Source organism: Oryctolagus cuniculus, chromosome 15 (genome assembly GCF_051225735.1).
Source record: "Oryctolagus cuniculus isolate XC-2025 breed Fujian yellow rabbit chromosome 15, ASM5122573v1, whole genome shotgun sequence".
NCBI lineage: Eukaryota > Metazoa > Chordata > Mammalia > Lagomorpha > Leporidae > Oryctolagus > Oryctolagus cuniculus.
Window position 1 is genome coordinate 61,845,317 of NC_142881.1, and position 10,289 is coordinate 61,855,605.

Consider the following 10,289-nt stretch of genomic DNA (forward strand, 5'->3'; position numbering starts at 1 on the left):
GAGACACCTGAGCTGGAGCTGTCACCTGTCCAGCTGCTGACAGGTGCACTGAGAGGCGAGAGCAGTGCATCAGCTTCCCCGAGAGGCTCTCGTTTCTATCGTCACTGACAGAGGTGCCAGCCCAGCCCCATTTCCGTCCAGCAGGTGGAGTTCATCCCATCTGTGCCTCCCTCACAGAAGGAGAACGAGGGGAAGCCGTTTTTACCCGACCCAACTGGATCTGGGCCAGAGATTAGATACGTGGAAGCCCTGGGCCACGGCCAGGGCTGGAGTTGTAAGGAGGCAGGTGCATAAAATACGAAGGCCCTGGTGAGGTTTCCCACGGACAGCTGTCGTAGGAGGCAATGAGCTCTCCGTCTCTGGGAGAGTTCCAACAGGGACCAGAAGATTCCTTGGCAGAGTCACTCATCCGCCCGATACTTTTCATTCATCAAATTATTGCCTGTTGATTCAACCGTGAGCAAGATAGAAATGGCTCGTGGCCACACAGTGCTGTGATGGGGAAGTACTAGGGACTACCGGAGCGGGATGGAGGGGGTGTGACCCAGGCCTGGCAGTCAGGGAAGGTTTCCTGGAGGAAGCAGCTCAAAGAGGACATGGGTGGAGAAGAGAAATTCCAGAAAGAGGGGGCAGCCTGCATGAAAGGTCAGACAGAGCCTGACCCAGATCCCCCCAAAGCCATGTTGGAATGGAGCGCTCAGGACTTGCAGACGCTGGCATCCCATATAAATCACTGCTGTTCTACTTCTGATCCAGCTCCCTGCCAATGCACCCGGGAAAGCAGTGCAAGGTGGCCCAAATGCTCCTGGCTTTGATCTGGTCCAGCCCTATTCATTGTGGCCATTTGGGGAGTAAACCAGCAGTTAGAATCTCTCTCCTCTCTCTGTGTAACTCTGCCTTTCAAATAAATACACAATTCTTAAAAACAAAGCATACAAAAGACTCCTGTCTTGTGCCAGGGCTGTTGCCTGAGCCAGGCCCACCCTCGCCCCAAGGATTTGCTTTCTCTAAGGGGCGTGGCCCACACCCAGCCCATTTTCGTTATTACATGGCGCTGGCATCTTCGCTGTCTCATGCTGTCTTTGGGTGTGTGGCTGTGAGCAGAAGCGTTTAAAAATGGGTTTCAACCAGGCTTTGCCACCTTGCTGGTCCCTCCATGCCCCTTGGAAACTGACAGTAAAATACTGTTGCTTGGCAGGTGGGTGCCAGGCAAACCTCACCAACCCCGGCCTCTGCCCCTTGACAACGACTCCATGCAGCCAAGTCCCCGCACATCTAGGAAGCTGCCCTGAATCTTGCCCCAACCCTGTGGGCCTGCATGCCGATGCCTGGCTCCAGCCACGGGCACACAGACCGTTTCACTTTAACTTGGGAATCAAAGGTCTTGGGCCTCCTGTGTGCCAAGCCCAGGAGGCCCTCCAAGACTCCCCTGTTAGAGCCACTGCCCTTGCCCTTCAACTTGCGAGATGGGGGGAGCTTTGCAGTCAGTGCCAGTGGATACTGTAGAATGCAGGGTTTGCAAAACTGATAGCCTCGGGTCAGGGCCGGCCTGTGTTCGTGTCCCCATGAGCCTATGCTGTGGATAGCCGCAGGGGTTTATTTTCACCAGGTCCAGTTGGGATGTGTGGTTATTCTGGGAAAGCAGGAGCCTGCGTAGCACTGGGCCCCCACGCCTGGCTGGAGCAGAGCTCTAGCCGCCCCTTTGGGCATGAGACCCATGCAAGCCAGGCCACCACAGTCCTCGCCATTCCCTGTTGTCTTGCCTCCAGGAGCTGGATGCCCCACAGTTCATGCATGGGTTCTCTGATCAGAGAGTTAGGGAGGTAAGAGGTTTTGAGCCCCTATGTTTGCATCCCAGGTAAGAATCAGCTTCCGTATGTTACCTGCCTGCCCGCCTTGGCATGTGGGTTGCTGATGGGGAAGCTAACCCTGGGGATGTGTTTGGGCCCTGTGTTCTGCTCTGCCACAGCACCCCCATTATGGCTGCTCCCGCATCGTGTGGATTGGCTGCTGTCAAGCTGTGCGTGCACTTGACCTGAGAGGCAACGTGTGCCACACAAAGGAGCCAACGGAACAAGTGAGGCAGAAGGGTTAGATCTACAAGGATGAAGCCTTGCTCCCTGGAGAGCATTGCAAGAGAAGGGCCTCTGAGGACGAGCTCTGGGCAGTGTGGAGGGAAGGGCTCCTGGCCCCTGCCTAACTCTGCTGGTAGCTATTTGTGTGTGGCAGGGCCACGGCAGAGGCCACGGCCTCTGAACTCAGACACCTCAAGGAAAAAGTTGGAGCCTCAGTTTTCCATCCATTTAATGAGAATAAACAGACTGGCCCGGGCTTCCATAGTGAGAGCCCCTTTCAGTCTGAGTATCTTGGGGCCTCCTAGAGCTCACTGCTGTCACCACACAGCCCCACTCCGGTTCCCAGGGGGCTCCCCCAAAAGCCCCTGGGGGGCATATTCCAGGCAGGTTTCCCCTCCCAGGTGGGGCAAGCATATGGCACGGTAGAGGAACCTCAGATGGCCATGGTTCAGGTTGCAGCTCACCATATGTGAGCCCGACTTCGGAGACTGGTCACAGGTGCCAAGGAGGTCGTCATCCCAGCCATAGTCCGCATCCCAGACCTGCACCCTGAGGGGTCCCTGTCCGGCCAGGGTCACGTCCCCGAAGTCCAGGCGTGTCGTCCACCTGGGATTGTTGTTGTTCCACACGGTGTCCGTCCTCATCTGCTGGTCACCGAAGAAGACCTTCACATAGGCATCCGTGGCCGTGATCCAATCCCCCCACAGGCCTGTGGCCTGGAAGTTCATGACCTCCAGCCGGGCCAGGCCCCGCTTCCGTGGACAGCAGTCCTGACTGGTGACCTCTGAGCTGGAGCACTGGCACTCGCATGGGTTGTGGGGATTCTTCTGCTGCCCTGGGGGGCAGGGCCGGCTGCAGTCCCTCCAGCGTGCCCTGCCCATCAGGTACTTGCTCACTGCCTGCCTCAGAGCCTCCCGCCGCGGGTCCTGGCTCTCCAGGAGCAGGTGCAGGGGCTCCAGGCTGTAGTCCACCAGGCCAGGGCTAGCGGAGAGTGAGGCCACCCAGGCGGAGAACTGCTCAGGCCCGGCCTGGCGCCCAAACAGCAGGTCGTGCATGGAGGTGTGGTGGCCGCCAACCACTTGGGAGTGGCGTTCATGGAAGGTCTGGTGGAAGGAGGTGGTCATCTTGTGCTTCTGCTTCTTGTCCTGGCAGGCCTTATACTCAGAGGAGGTGCTGGCCTGCCCGCCGATGCTGACCTGGGCCTCCACCGTCAGGCAGTCCCCCACCTCATCGGTTGTGAACCCATCCAGGACCAGCTGGCAGGTGCGCAGGGCGGTGAGGGCTGAGATGCGGCCGCCCAGCTCCACGGCCCGGATGAAGTGGGTGCCATAGTTGGTGATGAGCCTGTGGTAGTAGGGCTCCGTGGAGGTGTTGAAATCGGGGGGCAGGTCCCTGAGGGCCCTGCTGAAGTCAGGGTGCAGCGGGGGCTTGTGCACCAGGTGAAAACTGAGTGGGGAGAGAGAAACCTCAGGTGGGGCCACAGACAGTAGTGTTTTCCCCATACAATAATGGTTGTCCCAGGGCACATGGGAGTGAGCAGAACACACCAAGGTTCTTCCCTCCTTATTTTCCTATTATAAGAGCAATGACAGGGGTTGGCTTTGTGGTGCTGTGGGTTAAGCATCCCATGTGGGTGCTGGTTTGTGCTCTGGCTGCTCCACTTCCAATCCAGCTCCTGCTAATGCACCTGGGAAGACAGCAGAGGATGGCCCAAATGCTTGGGTCTCTGCACTCACATGGGAGACTCTGATGGAGTGCTAGGTTCCTGGCTTTGACCTTGCCCAGCCTTGGCCGTTGTGGCCATTTGGGAGTGAACAAGGGGATGGAAGATCTCTCTGTGTCCTTCTCTCTCTCTCTCTTTCTCTCTCTCCCTGTGCCTTTCAAATAAATAAATAAATACTTTTTTTTTTAAAGTAGTGATGCTGCCCTTGTGGTAGATGTCCATCTGGCTTTTTTTTTTTTTTTGGACAGGCAGAGTGGACAGTGAGAGAGAGAGACAGAGAGAAGGTCTTCCTTTGCCGTTGGTTCACCCTCCAATGGCCGCTGCGGCCGGCGCGCTGCGGCCGGCGCACCGCGCTGATCCGATGGCAGGAGCCAGGAGCCAGGTGCTTTTCCTGGTCTCCCATGGGGTGCAGGGCCCAAGCACCTGGGCCATCCTCCACTGCACTCCCTGGCCACAGCAGAGGGCTGTCCTGGAAGAGGGGCAACCGGGACAGAATCCGGCGCCCCGACCGGGACTAGAACCCGGTGTGCCGGCGCCGCAAGGCGGAGGATTAGCTTAGTGAGCCGCGGCGCCGGCCCCATCTGGCTTTGGAACCTATTGTGTGACCTGCACCATTCTGTCCCCTATGAAGCCCCATATGCCCGGGCTCCTGACAGCTGTGGAGAAGACAGGACCTATAGTTGTGTGACTCAGAGCGAGTGATTTGGGGTCAGCTGTGGCAAATGGGGCTGGACATGGCTTCCAGTCCCAGAAGCCAGGTATACGTGATGCAGGACCCTGCTCCCCAGCACCGGGGCAGTGACTGCTGTCACTCGCCAGTGCAGCCTGGACACAAGGCAGACATGAGTGTCAGTTGAATGACTGAGGCCCGAGGAGGAGAAGCGAGATGCCCAGAGCCACACGGCGCTAAGGAGGGATAACTCGGGCAGTCCTTCCTTGCCCGTATCGAGGAAGGACCCTGTGGAGGACTGGCAGTGCCCAGGAAGAAGGGGTTGGGGCTCTGGGGCGTGATCTTGCCCTCGTCCTCCATCTGGGCACTCACAGGTTGGGGCCCTCGTGGATGGGAGGAGGCCCCAAGGGGTCTGAGAACCTGGGTTGCAGTTTCCTCCTTCTGAGCCCCCACCCCGCCATGCAGAGGTCGTGACGCCTCCTCCCAGCCCTCACCTGTACAAGCGACACTCCACTGAGTCCGTGTTGAAGCTGTACTGGTCCTGGTGAGTCTTCTGAGCTGCGAAGTTGGCCTCCTGGGAGTGTGAGCCGGCCACGGACATCTGGACATTGCTGCTGGGCTTGGGATTCACGTCCAGTCCCACTCGCCAGTCGTTTTTGATGCTGTTAGCCGCGTCCCGGGCCACCTCCTCCGTGGAGCTAACTTTGGCCCTCGCCACGTGGCGCTGGCAGCCGGAGCCTTGGGCACGCCAGTGGGTGAATGCCAGGGGCAGGTACTGCAGGGCACCCTGCTGTAGGAGGTTTTTACAGAGGGTACAGGTGCCATCGGGCCTCAGGAACCTGCGTGTGTCCACCGGGAAGGAGCCCGAGCGCCGGAGGCTGGTCACATCCACACCTTCTCCGGCCAGCCACGCTCCGGGCACAAACCTGCGCACACGTTTGCACTCTGAGCGTGCAGCTGTGTAGCAGGGGGCCGGAGTGGGCGGGGGCAGCAGCAGCAGGAGGAAGCCCGGGAGGAGCAGGCCGGTCGCCATGGAGCTGATGACAGGGGCGTCTGGGCTGTGGAAGCTGTGGTTAGGGGGATGGAGGATGGCTGAGTCGTGCTCTCTGCTTTGCATCACTGGGGCGTGGGGCAAGCAAGGGACTGAGCCATCTCTAAAGTCGTTGGATTTGGGGGCTGGAATAGGCCCCACAGGCCTGACCCACCCCACACTGTTAAATGGGACCAGAGAGAGGGAGTGCCTTGCCCAGGGTCACACAGCCGGGAGGTGCCCCTGGCTAGGATTTATCTAACTAAAGCCTAATGGGGATCTAGAGGGAGGTCTCCCCAGTGCTGCACCTGCTGCCGATGAGGAGGGGGCTCTGGCCACAGGAGGGACAGAGTGGTGGTAGCAGGTTTAGGGAAGGGCTGAGGGCCTGGGGAGTCATTTTTAACCCCAGCACAGGCTGCATTTCCCCACTGCCATGCTCCTTCTGTTCCAGTCTCTCCTGCTGAGCTGCTAGCAGAACTGGGATCAGGCCTCACCCTTGTTCTCCCCGGTTTCCCTTTGGGGCCCTCGCTGGGAGCCTCAGGGAGGAGTGTCAGGCTGCAGTCTGCCGCTCTGCCTGCACCTGTTGGTCCAGCACACACAGGACCCTAGAAGTTTGTCATTCAGAGCCTCTCCCCTGCCCAAGTCTCCTCCCAGGCCTGGCTGTGACAGGGACCTGCCTGATGCCTGCTCCTGCTAAAGGCTGGCTAGCAGGTGCCTGCTTGTTTTAAAAGGAAGCTGGGGCCTGCCCTGGGTCCGTTCTCTCCTCTCTGCCCCGACCCAGACATGGCTCCCAGGAGGCCTTGCTCTGGGCAGTAGTTTTGAGCAGGAGCATCCTGGGCACTTCCTGCCCATCAGGCTCCCCTCCCTCCCCCACAGGACTTCGCAGCCTCCCTGCCCCCGCCTCCTTCCTACCTGGAGTAGACGGAGAGAAGCCCCTGCGCAGGCACGCTCGCTCCCCACCGAGGGCTTTTGAAGTGTTGGCCTTCCTATGCACAGCCCCTCACGGGGCTGGTTCACATCACTGCTGCTTCCTGCCCCGCCCCTAGCGGTGGCCACAGGTCCCACCAGCACACCCCCTGTCACCAGCTCCTCATCCGGCCCTGCTGACAACACTCAAGGAAGAAGCTTCAGGGCTCCTCTGCCCAACAGAACTGCACTGGGAGTGGGGACCCAGGGCCAGCAGGTGGAGGGGGCGCTGGGCTCATAGGACTTTGTACTTCATTGTCAGGGCTGAGCTACAGGCCGGCAGGGCCACTGCCCTGCTCTGACTGCGTCTGTAGGATGACCTGGGCACTCCATAGTGGGAGCAGGGTGCGGCGGTGTGGGAGCCAGGCCACCTGGGCTTGTGCCAGCTCTGGTATGTACCAGCTTTGTGGCTAGGCAAATGGCTTCTCTACCTCAGTTTCCTCATCAAACAATTGGGGATAATGTGAATGTACACCCCAGAGGCGGTTGTGAAGATGAGGTGTGTCGGTCACGTCAGGTGCTTAGAGCTGTGCCTGCCCTCGGTGCTGTCCATACGTGTGGCCGCCGCCTCTTCTCTGAGCAGTGAGGGGGAAAATGTTGTTCAAACCTTGCACCCACTTCCTGCCCACCCTCCCTCTCAGCCCAAGCTCTGACCCCCAAATACATTCCTGGGATAGGACCCCTGTCCCCACTTTCGTGAGGGCATCAGTGGCTCCCACACTGGCCCCAGGCCTGGCCTGAGGGTGCAGGTGCAGGTGAGAGAGATCTGGTGGGACCAGAGGCTGGGGTGGGACCAAGGTCGGTGGGGGGGTGGGGGATGGTGTTTCCCTGGGTGGAGTGACTCATGGAGCACATTTTAGGGGACAAGTGGGCGAGGGGGCCCCCTTCTTACCATCTCCAGCTGTAGGCGCAATGGGGACAAACAGCCGCAGGCCTGGACCACGTGTGACCTGTGTCTTGTGGGTCACATCTTGAGGTTCATCCCTTCCGTCTGGGCCCCCACCACCGCCCTCTTACAGGAACAGGGCCCCGTGCTGCCTTCTGGGAACCCGGCCCCGTCCTTCCCGCTCGCTTCCCGGTAACCATATCCCCCTGAGCCCCCTGAGCCCCCTCCAGCTCCCGCCCGAGGCCCTGAGGAGCTTCGGCCCTGTGCCTGAGTGGAAGGCCAGTATGGGTCACAGAAGCTCTGCACCTGCAGGGAAGAGACAGTTTCTGCACAGGGCCCAGTCCCAGCTTCACCAGAAACTGCCGCGCGGCTCTCTGTAGATGTTTTAAACTTACCCCTTCTGAACCGTAGTTTGTTCTGTAGAACTGGAGACAGTGTGGCGGGTGTATGGCTTTGTGACTAAGCTGCTGCTTGGGACATCTGCCTCCCCCATGCCACGTCGGGGTGCCGGTGATTCCAGCCTCCTGCTAATGCAGACCCTGGTGGCTCCACACTCGGGTTTCTGCCACCTGTGTGGATTGGGTTCCCAGCTCCTGGCTTGAGCCTGGCCCAACTCTGGCATTGCAGGCTTTATGGGGAGAAAACCAGCAAATGAGAGTTTTCTCCCCACCCCTCCCTTTCAATAAATAAATATTAAGTAAAATCAAAGAGGGGACTTTAGCATTCCAGACACTCTTTCTAACTCACGAGCAAGGTGCCTTTAGCAGGTGTTGAGGGGCTTGTGAGAAGGCTCGTGTTCCAGGGGTGCCCCTGTGGCTGGGCCATGATGACACTGACGTTTTCAGCTCTTTTTGGCTGGTACAACTGATGGCCGCTGCCCTGTCCGGTTGAAACTTAACGCCAGCAACGTGCCAGCACATTGCTCCCAGAGACGCGCGTCCTAGCAAGTGTACGATTCATTTGTTCAGTGGCCGGACACCAACGATGCGGCTTTTTATGAACAACGGTATCGAGATGTCCTTCACATACCATGTAAGTGACCCATCTAAAGCAGGGGACGCAATGGCTGGGGTATGTCCAGAGACGTCCACCCACTGCCACAGCCAATATTCGAGCGTTTTCGCCACCTCCAAAAGAGAAACCCCGGACTCACTGGAGGAGCTTGCTCCCCTCCAGTGCTGCACTCAATGGCGTCTCCTGTGTTGACCCTTTCACACAAATGGAATCATTCATGATCTGCGCTGGGCTTATCTCACCAGGGCTGGTGTGTTGCAGCGTGAATGAGTACTTCGTTCCACTTCGTGGCTGCACAGTGCTCCGTTGTATGCACACAGCATGCTCTGTTTACCCATTCAGCAGCCTCCACTTCTTGGCTGTCATGAACGATGCTGCACTGAGCACTTTAGCAGAAGGTTTTGTGTGCACGTGTGCTTTTATTTGCTTTTGGGGGTATCGGAATGCAGCTGCTGGGTCACGGGTACCCCCAGAATGCTGTTAGGAGTCGTTTGCCCAAGTGGCTGCCCCATGGTCCCCCCAGCAGTGTCTGATGTGGTTCCCCACATCCTCCCCCTCCTCGTTTTTATCTCGCTGTCTTATTACAGACATTCTAGCAGGTCTGAAGTGGCCTCTCTCTGTGGTTCTGATTTACATTCCCTGAAATCTTTTCACGTCCTTATTGGCCATTTGTGTATCTCCTATGGAGAAATATCTAAGTCATTTGCTCATTTAAAGAATTTATTTACTTACATATTTGAGAGGCAGGGAGAGAGAGAGAGAGAGAGGGACAGACAGAGAATGCTCCCATCCACTGGGTCACTTCCCAGATGTCTGCAGCAGCCACGGACTGGGGCAGGGGCTGAAGCTGGGAGCCAGGAGTTCAGATCTCCCATGTGGGTGGCAGGAACCCAAGTACATGAGCCATGACTGTTGCTTTCCAGGATCTGCATTAGCAGGAAGCTGGAGTTAGGAGCTGGAGCAGGGCACAGAACTGTGTGGTGTAGAGACTCGGACGTGGCACGTGCTTGCTGTGGCTGAATTGTGGTCCAGAGACTCGGACGTGGCACATGCTTGCCATGGTTGAACTGTGGTCCATGGGCTCGGACGTGGCATGTGCTTGCCGTGGCTGAACTGTGGTCCATGGGCTTGGACGTGGCATGTGCTTGCCATGGCTGAACTGTGGTCCATGGGCTCGGACGTGGCATGTGCTTGCCATGGTTGAACTGTGGTCCATGGGCTCGGACGTGGCATGTGCTTGCCGTGGCTGAACTGTGGTCCAGGGACTCGGACGTGTCACCTGCTTGTCGTGGCTGCTCTGCTGAGCACCTGCTCTGTTGCTTGTCATCTCAGTGTCTTACTTAAGAAGACCCTGCCTAACACAAGGGTATGTGGATTTGCTCCTGGGTCTTCCTCCAAGAGTTTTATAGCTCTAGCTCTTACATTTAGCTCTTCGATCCCCTGGGAGTTAATTTTGGTGTATGGAAAAGGGTCTGACTTCCTTTTTCTGCAGGTGGATATCCAATGTGGTGTCGATGTTTTCAAGTTACTGTATATCTGCCCTGACGCCAAAGCTCCATAGAGCCTTGCCATGGTTTGAACGCTTGCGCCCCTTCAGCATTCATGTAAAGTTTAATCCCCAGTGCAGTAATCCTAAGAGATGACGCCATAAGGAGGGGATGGGTGCCTTTGCAGAGGGCTCGAGGGAGTCTGTTGGTCCCTGTGGCCCCTCTGCCGCGTGGGACTCAGCAACACGGTGCTGCCCAGGAACCCGAGGGCAGCACTCAGTGGACAAATGCCCCTGCGGGTGCCTGATCGTGGACTTGCCAGCCTCCAGGACCAGGGGGATACATTTCTTTTTCTTTTTTTATTTTTGACAGGCAGAGTGGACAGTGAGAGAGAGAGACAGAGAGAAAGGTCTCCCTTTGCCGTTGGTTCACCCTCCA

General features: G+C 57.9%; 1 protein-coding gene across 1 annotated transcript; it reads right to left on the bottom strand.

Moving 5' to 3' along the window:
* Positions 1–2,279: 2,279 nt before the first annotated feature.
* Positions 2,280–6,526, bottom strand: PRF1 (perforin 1). Its single transcript, XM_008270008.5, has 3 exons — positions 6,411–6,526; positions 4,963–5,535; positions 2,280–3,521 (listed from the first exon to the last, which is right to left on the bottom strand). Exons 2-3 carry the CDS (start codon positions 5,499–5,501, stop codon positions 2,393–2,395), a joined length of 1,668 nt encoding a protein of 555 aa, XP_008268230.3. The 5' UTR covers positions 5,502–5,535; positions 6,411–6,526; the 3' UTR covers positions 2,280–2,392.
* Between the last annotated feature and the right edge of the window lie 3,763 nt (positions 6,527–10,289).